Source organism: Ahaetulla prasina, chromosome 1 (assembly GCF_028640845.1).
Source record: "Ahaetulla prasina isolate Xishuangbanna chromosome 1, ASM2864084v1, whole genome shotgun sequence".
In the NCBI taxonomy this organism is placed as follows: domain Eukaryota; kingdom Metazoa; phylum Chordata; class Lepidosauria; order Squamata; family Colubridae; genus Ahaetulla; species Ahaetulla prasina.
The window spans coordinates 74,577,425-74,593,592 of NC_080539.1; the positions used below are offsets into that span (position 1 = coordinate 74,577,425).

The following is a 16,168-nucleotide window of genomic DNA, read 5'->3' on the forward strand; positions in this document are numbered from 1 at the left end:
ACTTAAGTTCAAACTGTAATTAGTCTGGCAAACATACTGCTAGGAAATTGATTTTAATTCTTTGCATATCCTATGACAGGGGTGTCAAACTCATGACGACACATCATCACGTGATGTATTTCAACTTTCCCCCCTTCGATGAAAAGGGGGTGGGGGTGGCCAGCGCATGATGCATCTGGCCTGCGGGTCACAAGTTTGACACTCTGTCCTATGTTCTAGAAAACTAATACTAATATACTAATATACTAAAACTAATACTAATATACTAATTAATATTATGTTATTTTTATGTCTGCATGCTTATTGTTATATATTGCAAATAACCAAGTTGATAAATATTAGCTAGAAAAAATTGACATTTGTTGAAATAACACCTTAAGAACATTCTAAAAAGATAGGGAACTCCAATACACTTCAAAAAGCCTCTCATATATATAATGTATTTATAATGAACTAAAAAATTAATAGGGTTTGTAAAACTAAGTGTATGCTGGGAAGTTAATATGTACTTAATATGTAATTATGTCAATTATACCTAATTGTTACTAGGTATAATTGCCATAATGCAATCACTATTCAGCTATAAGTTCCAGACTATCTACAATAGCAAGAGAAAGATTACCATAACATTCAGAGATGCTTAGGTTTAACTGTGCAAAATTACATGTAGGAGATGTATTGGTCAGGGCCTGCAAAATGGAATCGGCTTCCAGAGTAGACATCATTTTCAGCATTAGTTCTGCTTGATGTTCCAATCCAACCTCTAAACGTGCATCTAAAGCTTTGAAAAGAATCAAATAGAATCAAATAAACACATTTCTAAATTACATCAAAAAGGTAAAACTCTGCTTATTTTAATATTGTATTAAACATTAATATGTTATTAGATATTTGTTTATTCTTATATAAATAAGAGTTTAGACTAGTGGTGGGTTGCCCCTGGTTCGGACCAGTTCTTGCAAATTGGTAGTAAAACCAACAGGAGGCTCTGCCCACCTGCCCGGATGTCACTATGAATGATCTGCGCATGCATAGAAGAGGGCACGCTCCCGTTGCAAACCGGTAGTAAAAGGAAGTAGAACTCACCCCTGGTTTACACTGATTCATACATTTGGAAATACTTTTAAAATGAATTAAAATAGAAACTAATTATAAAAATGTGCAAACATGAGCAAAGAGTTAAATACATCAAGTCAGAAAGATCTTTGCTCTAAGTAGCAAGACATGGTTCCAAGACAGAAAAATGACCACTTCTTTAATAGACTTTTTAAAAAATGAAACATTGTTTTTATAATCTTTCTATGCTCACATGTACACCTCTTGTGTAACAGGATACTGGATCAGAGTTTCCTAATTATTATCTCTAAAGACATTTTTTAAGCATAATTTGCATAACTGAAATATGTGCAAAAGAGAACATGTATTTTTTTTTTACCACAAATACAGTATTCTCTGAAATTGGGCTGCAAAGTAAAACTAGCTGATATGCTTACCTTGAGAGACTGATACACTCACAATCTGTGATCCATTCTTCTCAGTTGTAACTGGTGGTTTTGCCACAGAAATTCCAACACCTCCAATATAAGGATTGTAATTGTATGTACCATAATCAGCACCCCAGTAATCATACCAGGTGCTACTTATAGGCTTTATAAAATAGAAAAAAAAAGAATTCATTGGTCTGAAATTCCTCAAAATAAAAACTTTTTTCCCATGACTCTCAACTAGATTGTATCTTCAGTATTTGTATCCTAACATCATGATCTGTATCTATAAGGAAATCAAGAGTCTTTTATTTTGCCATAAAAGCTGCCAACTATACTGGCAGTTTTCAGATCAATACGTTCTTTCACTGAACTATAATTTAACAGTATAAAGGGAATGGCCCAGCTAATATTTACAGTACTTTTCCCCAACTCATTATTGGACCATTATTTTGCGCTATCACTCCAATCACATGCTAAATGGTCAGGTTGAAAGGAGCCGAAATTCAAAGTATTTTTAAAGAAGATTGCTTTACATGATCAATATGCCCATATGCCCAGAATGGAAACAAATGAATTATAAAGTATCAAATAATTCAAATTCAAAAATTACAATGGTATATAAATAGATCTATTACTATTATGCTCAAAATCAAATTCTAGCACAGACATGTTTCCTATTATGTCCTCTGAATGACCCTCCTTCCACAGTTTATTTTAATCATACTCTGTCACACGTGAATGTAAAGAATCTAAAGAATCTATACTCACAGATCCAACTATAATTAAATGCTTAAGTGGCCTCTGTAGTGTGACATGTCTAGAATCTGATCTGTGGTTCAGATTTACAACCTCAGATCAATAATATGTGCCACTTTCTGGTTATGAATTGGTTCTACCAATGTAATACTGATCAGTACTCTAATATTACTTCATGTGTTCAAGTTTTAATAATGTGTTTAAAACACCTGATTTTTTTTACAAGCAATAAAATATATTTTTCCTCCATCATTTTTAAAAGTATATTTATAAGTTTTTTCCCTTCTTCCATTTCTTTACATACAAAAATAATAAAAATGGTTAAAATGATGCATTTAAAAATCATTAGGACTTTACGGAATGTCTAGAAATACCACTTACACTTTAACTATGTCTTTGTATTTGTTACTCTTAAGAGTATTTGGTAAAATGAAAATATAACCTGTATATAAAATAATCTCAAAATAAACCTAATAAGTTTATAATGAAAATGGTATTGATACCTGTATATTGTACAGGATTCTATCATGTTAATATCAGAAACACCCATTTGGAAAAGAGCTAAGACGGTGTCACAGGTGTTTTGCAGCTATTTTAAAAATGCATTATGTTCCATACCTTGAAGACTTTTGCTGCCAGAGGATCTTTTTCTAAATCAATATCTAGCGGATCAATGTCAACTTCCATCAGGTCTTGTAATAATTCAAGATCAATGTCTTTGTCTTTTTCCAAAGATGACAGAGGTGGAGTACCTTTGGGGGATTCAAACAGTGTTTTATTTACTGAATTTATAGACTACCCAGTGGTGGGAGGCTCCGTCCACCTGCCCAGACGCTTCTGCACATGCCCACGAGTGAACCAGTAACAATGGGTTTTGAAACCCACCCCTGAGACTATCCCATTGTCGTGACTCTGAGCAGCTTATGACAATAAGTACAACAATAAAAACAGAAGCTTACAAACAAAATATAGGCAGTTCTTGCCTTCTACCCATAATTGAGCCGCAAATGATGCCTGTTATTAAGAGGGCCGTCATGTGACGACCCAATCTTACATTTTTTCCAGAAGTCATTAAATGAATCACCATGGTTGTTAAGCAAATCCATGGTCAGTAAGCGAATTCTGAGGTCATTAACTGAATTGTTTGTAATTGGCATTTTTTGCTGGAAACCAGACATAAATGCAGATTTCTGGAAAAAACATTGCAAATTATGGTTACATGAATGTGGGATTCTGAAAACAGCTGAACACCAGAGAGAGGATCCAGGCCTCCTGGGCATGGGGTGGTGGGAGGAGGAGAAATTGTGAGAACAATGGCATTTCCTTGTGTATTTGCCAGATTTGACATCTGTTCCTCCAGTGTGCAGAGGGATTGCTCTCCCCAGTGGGGATGGAGAGAGGGTCTAGGCCTCTCAGTTACAGAAGCCCTGGTCCCCTCCTCTCCGTAGCATGCCCAGGAAGCCTGGACCATTTCTCTGGTGCTCCACTCTTAACAAGGGCAACTGGAAGAACTAGGATCATAGTTGGTGAATGAAGCATTGCTCAACTACCAAAAATTCTGGGCCCATTTGTGGTTATAGGTGGAGGATTACCTATAGTTTGCAACAGAAAATAGAAATTCTTTGTCTATCTATTCACGAAGTCTTGGAATGTGAGCTCTAAATTTCTATTATGCACAAAAATGTGGGGGAGGAAAGTAAAATGAGGCTACGTTATACACTCTAAAGCATGCTTGTCCAGCATTTTGGCTTCCCTGGGCTGCATTGAGTGAAGGGAAATTGTCTTGGATTGCACATAAAATATATAACATAGTTAATGTCTATAAATAACAAGCTTTAGTTTAATTTTTTTTAAATTATCTTATGAGGTCTGTACTAACTGTACAGGGCAACATGTGGCCTATGGATCACATGTTGGACACACCTTCTCTAGATATTTGCATCTGCTATGGATTGCATCAAGTTATCACGAATGAAGGCAATATCAATAAAGGAGAATATTTGTAGCTTAGGGCTTGCTTGTTTTCTTGCAGACGTTTCATTACCCAACCTAGGTAACATCATTAGTGCTAGTAAGGAGAGCCGTTTGCTATCAGTTTATATTCTCGTGTCTCGCCTGTCTGTGTGGGTGGCGGCAGTCTTAGAGAGTCTTTTGGTTGGGCTGCTTACTGGCAGTTTATTGATTGGGGCATTGCAAACTATGCAAAAGAGATAATCAACCAGCCCAAAAGCGAAAGACTCAAGCACCTCTCCACCAGTAATCAGCACTCAGACCATTATAGATTAACTTCAAGGTTAACTTCAGATCAACAATCAAATAAGCAATACCCCAATCAAAAAACTGCCAAAGAGCCATCAGTAAATAGCCCAACCAAAGAATCTCTAAGACCCCCCACCCACCCACACAGGCAGGCAAGGCACCAGAATATAAACTGACAGCGAACCACACTCCTTGCTAGCACTGATGATGTTACCTAGTTAACAAAACATCTGCAAGAAAACAAGCAAGCTTAGAAGGCAAATATATATGTCCCAGAATAACGTTGCAAGATCCAGTCTGGGGTTGGTCATCGGGACCAGAGATTTTTTTTTCTGAGCTTTCAGACTTGAGCTGGAGCCCATCCTCAGGGAACTTCTCTCTAGCAGACTGTATGCTTTGGGCTATTTTGTGTGTGGTGTTTATATGGTGCCTGGTTGTATGTGGCTTTTTAGTCGCCGAGTACTAAAGTTGCTTAGCACTACTTGACACCAGCAGAACTGTATACTTTTCCAGCAACTACTGGAATCCAAGAATGTTTAGCAGAATTGCCAAAGCAATAAAAGAACAGTTTTAAACAATTGAATGCCATTATGCAGGTTATACTGATTTTACCTGTAATGTCATGTGATAAAGGCTCATCAATAGTTTCCACTAACTGAGCTGCAGACTGCTGAAGAGCATCATCTGAATCTACAGTTGAAGTTCCTGCCTCCTCTCCTACAGCAGCCTCCTCCATGGCTTCAGCAGCTATTGGAGCCAACAGTTCTCCTGAATGATACAAGGAAGAGTTACCGGCATAGACAAAGATGGGTATCAATTTTAAAAGAAGCCTGGTGGAGGCTGAGACATGTACCAAAAGACTATCTAATCTAAATATAATTACCCAAGTACCTTGCCCCCTCCCCCTCAAATTGAAAATATTTAGGGCAAAAAGTCCCAATGCTGAGGTATGGTGTGGAATTGTGGGGCCTTACAAAAGCTTCCTCACTGAAATAAGTTCAGATCCATTTTTTAAAGAAGCATATTGAGAATTGACAAGAACATGTAAGCTTCAGCAGTCAAGAGCAGAAGCAGGTTTTCACTCCATACAGTAAGTAACTCAATAATTAGTTAAAATAGTTTTTAACCTATTGGCAGAGAAGCCGTTCAATGGGCCCTGACTGACTACCCAAAATATGTTTAGCGGAACAGTTTAAGTACGGCTCAGCCTATCTCCTGTATAAGCTGAATTACTGAATTATTGTTTTTCACCCAATATTTACTCTCAATTGCTTCCCAGGCAAAGGAAATTTTCAAACAGAGTCCTGGATATAAGTACCCAAGGAAACATGGAGTTATTGGCAAAAAACCAGACCTTTAATTTGATTGGCTAAGAACGAAACCATTTTCCAATATGAAAAATACCTGCCAATGAATTTGATGCAATTCTTATGAAGGGCCTATTCTAGAGCAGATTTGAGGTTTATTTATTTATTTATTTATTATTTAAATTTTTATACCGCCCTTCTCCCGAAGGACTCAGGGCGGTTTACAGCCAGATAAAATAAACAGTCCTATTACAAAATAAATACTATTAAAATACCACTAAAAAACTTATTCAATTTGGCCGCAATTAAAATTTAGCAAATAATAAAACCCATTAAAACCCATTAAAACCCATCAATAAAACCCATTAAAACCCATAAAAACTAACCCAGTCCAGCGCAAATAAATAAGTGAGTTTTGAGCTCATGCGAAAGGTTCGGAGGTCCGGAAGTTGACGAAGTCCTGGGGAGTTCGTTCCAGAGGGCGGGAGCCCCACAGAGAAGGCCCTTCCCTGGGTGTCGCCAGACGACACTGTCGCTACCGACGGCACCCTGAGGAGTCCCTCTGTGAGAGCGCACGGGTCGGTGAGAGGTATTCGGTAGCAGCAGGCGGTCCCGTAAGTAACCCGGCCCTATGCCATGGAGCGCTTTAAAGGCGTTCACCAACACCTTGAAGCGCACCCGAAGGCCACAGGTAGCCAGTGCAGCCTGCGCAGGATAGGTGTCACTCGGGAGCCACGAGGGCTCCTCTATCACCAGCGCAGCTGCATTCTGGACCAACTGCAGCCTCGGATGCCCTTCAAGGGAGCCCCATGTAGAGAGCATTGCAGTAGTCAGGCGAGGCGTCACAGGCGTGGTGACTGTGCACAAGGCATCCCGGTCTAGAAAGGCGCAACTGGCGCACCAGGCGAACCTGGTGGAAAGCTCTCCTGGAGGCGGCCGTCAAATGATCTTCAAAAGACAGCCGTGCATCCAGGAGAACGCCCAAATTGCGCACCCTCTCCGCCGGGGCCAATGACTCGCTCCCGACAGTCAGCCGCGGACTCAGCTGACTGTACCGGGATGCCGGCATCCACAGCCACTCCGTCTTGGAGGATTGAGCTTGAGCCTGTTTCTCCCCATCCAGACCCGTCGGCTTCCAAACACCGGGACAGCACTTGATAGCTTCATTGGGGTGGCCGGTGTGGAAAAGTACAGCTGGGTGTCATCAGCGTACAGCTGGTACCTCACACGAAGCCACTGATGATCTCACCCAGCGGCTTCATATAGATGTTGAACAGAAGGCGAGAGAATCGACCCTGCGGCACCCACAAGTGAGGCGCGCGGGGTGACCTCTGCCCGTCAACACCGTCTGCGACGGTCGGAGAGATAGGAGGAGAACCACCGATGGCGGTGCCTCCACTCCCAATCCCTCCAACCGGCGCAGCAGGATACCATGGTCGATGGTATCAAAAGCCGCTGAGAGGTCTAATAGGACCAGGGCAGAGGAATAACCCCTATCCCTGGCCCTCAGAGATCATCCACCAACGCGACCAAAGCCGTCTCAGTGCTGTAACCGGTCGGAAGCCGGACTGGAGCAGGTCCAGATAGACAGTTTCCTCCAGGTGCAGGGGAAACTGATATGCCACCATACTCTCTACAACCTTCGCGAGCGGGTTGGAGACCGGACGATAGTTACCTAAAACAGCGGGTCAGGAAGGCTTCTTGAGGAGGGCCTCACCACCGCCTCTTTCAAGGCGGCGGAAGACTCCCTCCAACAAGGAAGCACTCGTAATCCCTGGAGCCAGCCTCGTGTCACCTCCTGGTGGCCAGCACCAGCCAGGAGGGGCACGGGTCCAATAAACACGTGGTGGCATTCAATCTACCCAGCAACCTGTCCATGTCCTCGGAGTCACAGGGTCAAACTCATCCCAAACAACATCACCAAGACCGCCCTCAGATACCCGTCTGAATCACCACAATTTTGGTCCAGACCGTCCCTAAGCTGAGCGATTTTATCGTATAGATAACCGTTAAACTCCTCAGCACGTCCCATAGCGGGTCATCCCGCTCCCCTGGTGAAGGAGGCGGGTCACCAGAACAGGGCAGCTGGGCGGTTATCTGCCGGCGCAATGAGGGAGGAGGCGTAGCGCCTCGCTTCCCTCAGTGCCACTAGGTAGGTCTAGTATAGGATCTAACTAGTGTCCGATCAACCTCTGAGCGGCTGGACCTCCAGGAACTCTCTAGGCGTCTTCTCCGGCGTTTCATCCCCTCAGCTCCTCGGAGAACCAAGGGCGGTTGGGATCTGCGCGGGTCAGAGGCCGCAAAGGCACGACACGGTCTAAAGCCCCAGCCGCAGCCCGTTCCCAGGCTGCAGCTAGTTCCTCTGCCGTGCCGTGAGCCAGACCCTCAGGAAGTGGCCCAAGCTCCGTCCGAAACCTCTCTGGGTCCATCAGGCGCCTGGGACGGTACCATCGTAGTGGTTCCGTCTCCCTGCGGTGTTGGGTAGCGGTCAGAAAGTCCAGGCGAAGGAGAGAGTGATCTGACCATGACAAAGGTTCAATGACTATTTCCTTTAAGTCCAGATCTCTCGACCACTGACCAGAGACAAAAATCAGGTCCAGTGTGCCTCCCCCGATGTGAATCTAGGTGCTAGATTCCATGACTAAACATGGGTGCTTCCCTCACCTACCATGTTATAAAATGATGTAAAGAGAAGGCAGTTCAGCTAAGAACCCGTTATACCAAACAAATTGGGATATCATATAGACGAAATATTTTTTTCTCTATTTACCACATACATATTTTATTGTTGCATTTTTAATCTATTTTATCCTGGAATTAGTTCCTATATTTTACCTTTATTTTATTGTCTTTGATATGGTTCAAGACTAATTAATTAACTACTACTCTTTCATTGTTCCCCACTGCAGGTAACCAAAGCATTTTCCAAAGATAAAATATAATTTTAACAAACCTGCTAGAATATCTTGCAGCATACATGTCAGAGAATATTGAGCCCATGCTCCTCCCCAAGAGATATCACCTCTGTTAAAATCTGTTCCAACCAGAAGCAGTAGTAGCCTTTCTAACTGAGCTTCATTCACAATTTCACACAAATGAATTGTAGGCCTTGTCGCATTTGCAATTCTAGCAAGAACCTGAAATAAAAACAGGTAGACAAAATTATCTTTGCCGCAACTTGTTTCATATCTATGGAGAACACAACACTTCTACAAAATAAATATTTGAATATTTAGCAACTGTAATTTGCACATGTATTTATAAATAATGGTAAAGGAATTTAGAATGCTATCAGAAGTATTGATAGATCAAAAGAAGAAATAAGATAATCCTTCTGGTTTGAGAGTATATGTAACTTTATCTGATGCCTTCCATCTGTAGCTTGGGGAAGTTCTTCTCATATAAAGAGTACACCACCCCCCCATTTCTAATTTCTTTATTTTTAATTTTATCTTGGAAATTGCAAAGTTGAAAACTATAACACAAGAAAATATAAATTACTAAAAGTTATTGTGCTGTAACCAACAGTATTTCTATCTAAGTGAACAACACTTTCAAAAACTCCCAACAAAATTTTGATATATTTCTCACCATACTATGCTGTGATGATTCAGATTTGTGCCAGTTATCAAGAACACAATGGCAACATTTTTAAGACGCTATGTCTTATGTCAAGAGGGGGAAAGAAGCAAAATTTAGGTGCTCTGGTTAGCATAAATTAAAGGTCCATGTAAAGCAAAACTGCTATTTGATACAATCCACAGCTTCTGCTTCAGCACAGATGGATTGAGAAAAAACATAGATGATTTTATATAAATAATAGCTAGGAAAAGGTACACCGTATTGATGGAATTATATTTAAAGCCTAATAACCAGCTTCCTTCTCTTGTGGAAACTTACTTATCGAAATGTAATCCTACCAGAGCAAAACTCCTCGGGATCAGAACAACAGTGGATGTTTTAAAATTTTGGTCATCTCAAATCATGCTATTTTATTATTTCTCCCTCATGGGGCTGAAGTCATCATACTTTTGGGTAACAAATAATTACTGGGAAAGAATTCTGTGAGAACTGCTGATCCAACTTAGTGTACTGAAATGCAAGCTTCAAGTTTTGATCAGATTTATTTCTGATACGCATTGCATAATTCATACCTTGCATACAAATAACAGCAAATCTGCATGACAAGTAAAATCCATCGACAACAGAAAGAGGGCCAGTTTCTGCACTACTGAGATACAGCGCTCATGTGCCAATGTAAATGGAAGGGGCTCAATTTCTGGAGTTTCTTTTGCAGTTGATACTTCAGTGTCTAACGTAGAACGGGGCCACTCTGCAGTCCGTCGTAAGCGTATCAAATCCTTAAAGTGCTACATAAATCATAAGCACAAACACATTTGCCATTATTCAACTATTCATTGAAACATATGAGTCGATAATTTCACAAACAAATAGAGAAAAAAACAACCACAAAAATCACTAGTATCAATAACACAGTATTTCAATCAAAAAGAAATAAGAAAACATTGAGTTCTCTTATCTTATGTAAACCTTAGATTACAATATTATGCAATTAGTCCAAATAAATACATGTTTATTTAACTAAACATACATAAGATTATTTCCTAAATCACAGCACAAATAACATTTGTTTTCAAATTTATAATTCTTAGAAACAAATTAACTGATTACATGAACTATTACTCAACTATTATTGTGCTGTAACCAACAGTATTTCTATCTAAGTGAACAACACTTTCAAAAACTCCCAACAAAATTTTGATATATTTCTCACCACTACTATGCTGTGATGATTCAGATTTGTGCCAGTTATCAAGGACACAATGGCAACATTTTTAAGAGGCTATGTCTTATGTCAAGAGGGGGAAAGAAGCAAAATTTAGGTGCTCTGGTTAGCATAAATTAAAGGTCCATGTAAAGCAAAACTGCTATTTGATACAATCCACAGCTTCTGCTTCAGCACAGATGGATTGAGAAAAAACATAGATGATTTTATATAAATAATAGCTAGGAAAAGGTACACCGTATTGATGGAATTATATTTAAAGCCTAATAACCAGCTTCCTTCTCTTGTGGAAACTTACTTATCGAAATGTAATCCTACCAGAGCAAAACTCCTCGGGATCAGAACAACAGTGGATGTTTTAAAATTTTGGTCATCTCAAATCATGCTATTTTATTATTTCTCCCTCATGGGGCTGAAGTCATCATACTTTTGGGTAACAAATAATTACTGGGAAAGAATTCTGTGAGAACTGCTGATCCAACTTAGTGTACTGAAATGCAAGCTTCAAGTTTTGATCAGATTTATTTCTGATACGCATTGCATAATTCATACCTTGCATACAAATAACAGCAAATCTGCATGACAAGTAAAATCCATCGACAACAGAAAGAGGGCCAGTTTCTGCACTACTGAGATACAGCGCTCATGTGCCAATGTAAATGGAAGGGGCTCAATTTCTGGAGTTTCTTTTGCAGTTGATACTTCAGTGTCTAACGTAGAACGGGGCCACTCTGCAGTCCGTCGTAAGCGTATCAAATCCTTAAAGTGCTACATAAATCATAAGCACAAACACATTTGCCATTATTCAACTATTCATTGAAACATATGAGTCGATAATTTCACAAACAAATAGAGAAAAAAACAACCACAAAAATCACTAGTATCAATAACACAGTATTTCAATCAAAAAGAAATAAGAAAACATTGAGTTCTCTTATCTTATGTAAACCTTAGATTACAATATTATGCAATTAGTCCAAATAAATACATGTTTATTTAACTAAACATACATAAGATTATTTCCTAAATCACAGCACAAATAACATTTGTTTTCAAATTTATAATTCTTGTAAGAAACAAATTAACTGATTACATGAACTATTACTCAACTATTATCATACTGAACCCTTTGGATAAGACACTGGATAAACCTAATGCCTTAACAGTAAGGGATAGTAGTTGGAACATAAAATGGTTTCTAGATTAGATGATGTGAAAACACAAACATAATGTATGATTATTGGACTTCAAGTGAGAATTTCTCAACACTTTGTACAACTTGCCTCATAAATAAATAAACAAATATTCCTAAAAGAAATAACTTTTATAACTTGAAACTGATAGGCAAAACTATTTCAGACAATTCTGCGGACCAAAAAGTGCTTAATTAAAACACCATTTTATTTGAAGAGCATCCTATACCACATAATAAAAGAATGGATAGTGAAGGAGAGTTGTTTTAAAAAGACAAATCCAACTTCCTTTACCCTTAATTAGTAGCATAATTATTTGGATACAGCCCATGCACCTTTTCTGATGACTCAGAAAAGGGCACAGTTGGAGAATTGTTGAAATATTCTAATTTAATCTTAAATTTTTATTATAAGGAACTATCTTGATGTGAATAACCCACAGCATTATTTAGAAATCAGCTTATATAAAATATATGTACATATACATATATATCAACAGGTATCTATGTTAGAATTGATTATTTCTAAAACCAGAGATATAGCAGGTAGCTGAATAAACAAGTTAGGCCTTAAGAGGCATAATAAAATCATATGTGGAAAAAATGAACCCAAAACATTTGAATTTGCAGAAAAAGATATTTCTGCGCGAGACAATAAATATAATTGCAGAACATCATACCTTTGACGTGGCCTGCTTTAGTTTTGCCTGTTCTACTAAAAGTTTATAGGATGATCCTTTGTTGCTTTGTATTTTTTCTTTTTCCATCTGTTCCACCAAAGCCTTCTGTTTTGCTTTTAATAAGTTAAGTTGCTAAAAGAAAATGTTAACAGTATATAAAAATGTATATAATAAAATGCAAAATCGATATGCACTTTCATAGGATGGTCAAGTTAAAGTTTTTTTTTAAAATTTTAGTTTTTATATTTATAAAACTTTAACAGGCTGCCAACAGACCTAAATTACTAAGCCAGTTTCAGTAACAGATTTAAGGTTGCAGAAACTGGTGAGGCTTCAAACACTATATATAAGAGCAGGTATTTGCCAAGTGTTTGTCCTCACTGTCAAGTTTTCCAAACGTTGTATAATGAGCAAGTTAAATAGAACAGTGGTTTCTCACATTATTTCCTTCAAAGTTTCAGACTTATGTGAACTCAACTTCTACCAAGATGGTGGAAATCTCTGATTCTACCCTGCAGGGCACGCATAGGATTTCCTTAGATCCCTTGTCTGCAATTATTATATTGTCAGTATCAGTCACACTTTCAGTTAGGTTCATGGTTGCTGTGGGAAAGTCAGGTAACTGGAATTTCCTTTAATTTGCTTCAGTGCATTCCAGCTATATGCTACCTAGCTTATAAAATATTGCTCTGAATATAAAACATGAATTGCATCTCAAAAGCATAATATCCTCCTATAATTTTGGGAAAAAAAGAAAATCATTAATATGAGCTAGAAGTTACCTGTTTGTGATGAACAAGCTGTTTCCTGATCTTTCTGGAATATAACCTATCTAAGCTACTGTTGCCTTTTGAAGATCTGTTGAGGCTCTGTGTATGTAAATTATTGTTAATGAAACTCCACTGATTGCCTGAAAAGCAAAACAAAATGATATTTCAAATTTGGTAGTCAATGTTTTACACACAGACCACATACACACACAAAAATCAGTACACGTATCTTGAAAAAAGAAAAAAAAGGTATTTTGTTAGTTTGTTAAAGGGTACAAACATTGATTGAATTATTGTTATGGATGCTAGGAAAATAACTGAAATCCCTTCATTGAAAGGACCAGAGACAGTATTTAGAAACAGCTAGCTTACATCTTTCAAAACAGGGCTTTTTAAAAATGAAATGTTAACTGAATGATCAATCAAACAAACAAGTAAGTCTTTTTTAAAATGAAAGCAGAGAAGACATTAAATGTTGCACAAGAAAATCAGATGAGAAAGGAAGTCCTATGCAATAAATCTGTGTATATCAGCCACTGATAAGCTTGCAGACTGAATGATCTCGTCCTCATCTTATATTATCCTGACATTTCACCAATGTTTTCAGAGCCAAACTGAACTGTTTTGTAGTGTATAGGTAGTCCTTGAACAAAATCCCAAACCAAAAGACTCTTCCAGCCCTTATTCATACTTATTTATTCAAGTGGGAGGGATTTTTATCCTGAATAATGAAGAAAAGAAAAGAAAAGAAAAAAAGAAAAGAAAAGAAAAGAAAAGAAAAGAAAAAGTGGACTGGACGTGGGTATAACTGTTGATAGCTCCTTAACTCAAATATGCACTTTACTTGGATTGCATAGTTACTGCTTTACCCCCAGGAAAAGAAGTACCTTTCTTTAAAAGTACATGAATATACACTTATTGCTACTTTGTATCACCTTTTCAGCTCTGGACATCAAGTGCTGTCCATCCCTATGTTTTTTCTAATTGCTTAATCCAAAGGGAATTAATATGCTTGCAGGTATGTCCTTGGCATACAGCAGGTTTCCTGCCCCGTCTGATTATTAAAGCATTTTTTAAACAGATGAACAGTTGATAAATTGATAGTTGGACAGAAATGAAGATGGACTATAATATTCTTATAGGAATAATTCCAAATATGACACAGATCTATAGATAATCTGAGAAAACGAAAAGAGGTGAAAGCTAAAATGGTAATGAGCAACCTGAGAAAATAGCAGCTGGTGGAGAAAATCCTCAGGCTGTGTTACAATGACTCAGTGCTTTTTGAGTGGCCATGTATTTTGGCAGTCATTCTGTGAATAGATAAGTCCCACCAAACTTTATGCCTACTTCTGTCTAACTGTTAACTAATACTGGGAATATTATGGAACAAGTTAACTTTATTTGTAAATACCGAAGAACTGATTAGAAGGGTGTGACTAAAAATTATTCTTTACAATGCTTAAATCTTGTAAGTATTTGACATTCTGATTTTCACTTTGTAGCCTATTTAGAAACAGAAGAACATAACCAAGTGATGATTTTGAAATTTGTTGCAGGACCTAGAGGCTGTTTGGGTCTGAACTGGGAGAAACAGGTTCAACCCTGGCAAGATGGTGTGGCTTTAAATGCTTGGTCTTCCTAGTTCTGGAGATTTCTAATTTTGGTCCTGAATGGGATTGCACTGGCCAGTGAAGAGCTGTGCAATTTAAGGCTCTTCCTGGATTCTCCAGCTCCTGCTTTAGAAGCTGGTACTACCTGTGGAATTACCGCAAATCCAGATTCTGCACCAGTTATCCTCATTTCTGGACTGATAGGCTTTCCTCAAGGTCAAGCCTTGGTTGGAATACAATAATGTTTTCTACATGGGCTGTCCTTGAAAAAAATGATAGATTCAGATGCGGCAGCCCAAGCAGTGACAGGCAAACCTCACTATGTCCATATGAAGCCCTTGCTGTTAACTGAACTGATTACCAGTTGGTTTCTGAGTGCAATGCAAAGTGTTGGTTATTACAGGTACTGGTTTAATGGACATTCGTTCAACAATTGTTTAAAGTTACTATATTGCTGAACAAATGGTACCCTGGAAATTTGTCAAATAAATAATTTTTCCAACACAACGACAGTGCTCCTAGACTGAGGAGCAAGGATGTCCAGTACACACAACCTTTATTTCTACTTGCCATTGCAAGTATTGAACTAATCAATAGCTAATCAGCAGAATGGTTAATTCAGTATCTGAGATTGGGATACTGGTTCTCTCTAAAATGGAAGATCAAGATTATTTTGTTTTGGGACAACAGTGCAGGATCTTCAATTCTAGTAATATTCTAAGGTGTCAATGGTTAGATTAGAAGTGACAATGATTTGAGTGGAGTAAAAAGATTGTAAAAGGAGTGGCAAAACCTGGGGGTGGAGTTAAAAGAGGGCTCAGCCTAGAATCCCTACATAATTACAAGCAAAGTAAGTCTCCCCCCCATCCCCGAATACTATTATCTAACCCCAAGCAAGTGCTAACCATTAGTTGAGAAGATCCCTGTGCAAAGGAATGTTTAACAGTAACTCAGTTTAATTGGACCTTCACGTGTGGACTTGATCTTTCATGCCTGACAAACAAGTTCATAGCTGTTTACAATAAGATTTATCAAAAATTGTAGTTTATTATTCTATGCAAACATGACTGCCCTTTTTCAGTGACTACTGTATATGCTCATTAATAGGTTTTACCATCTTAAGTAATATATACACCACCTGTCAAGAATCTTTCTCTCTCTTTTCCATTCAAAGGCTTCTTAGATGTAGCTGCTTCATCTTCCACGGTTGCCACATAGTCTAAGAGTCTAGATACCAACATTACAACCCAGCTAATCATAGGAATGTCCAGAACGCCTTCAAAATAAGAGAAATTGT

At 38.4% G+C, this 16,168-nt stretch overlaps 1 protein-coding gene across 2 annotated transcripts in view; it reads right to left on the reverse strand.

Annotated features, from left to right (window-relative positions):
- BIRC6 (baculoviral IAP repeat containing 6) overlaps positions 1-16,168 on the reverse strand; it is a 183,436-nt gene that overhangs the window by 98,787 nt on the left and 68,481 nt on the right. For both annotated transcript variants that reach the window (XM_058164248.1, XM_058164240.1), the window contains exons 32-40: positions 16,010-16,147; positions 13,271-13,398; positions 12,489-12,620; positions 11,169-11,384; positions 8,763-8,946; positions 5,115-5,270; positions 2,862-2,995; positions 1,494-1,647; positions 665-781 (exon numbers count right to left, since the gene is read on the reverse strand). In XM_058164248.1, the coding sequence (XP_058020231.1) occupies positions 665-781; positions 1,494-1,647; positions 2,862-2,995; positions 5,115-5,270; positions 8,763-8,946; positions 11,169-11,384; positions 12,489-12,620; positions 13,271-13,398; positions 16,010-16,147 (1,359 nt within the window). The remainder of the gene's footprint in view (positions 1-664; positions 782-1,493; positions 1,648-2,861; positions 2,996-5,114; positions 5,271-8,762; positions 8,947-11,168; positions 11,385-12,488; positions 12,621-13,270; positions 13,399-16,009; positions 16,148-16,168) is intronic.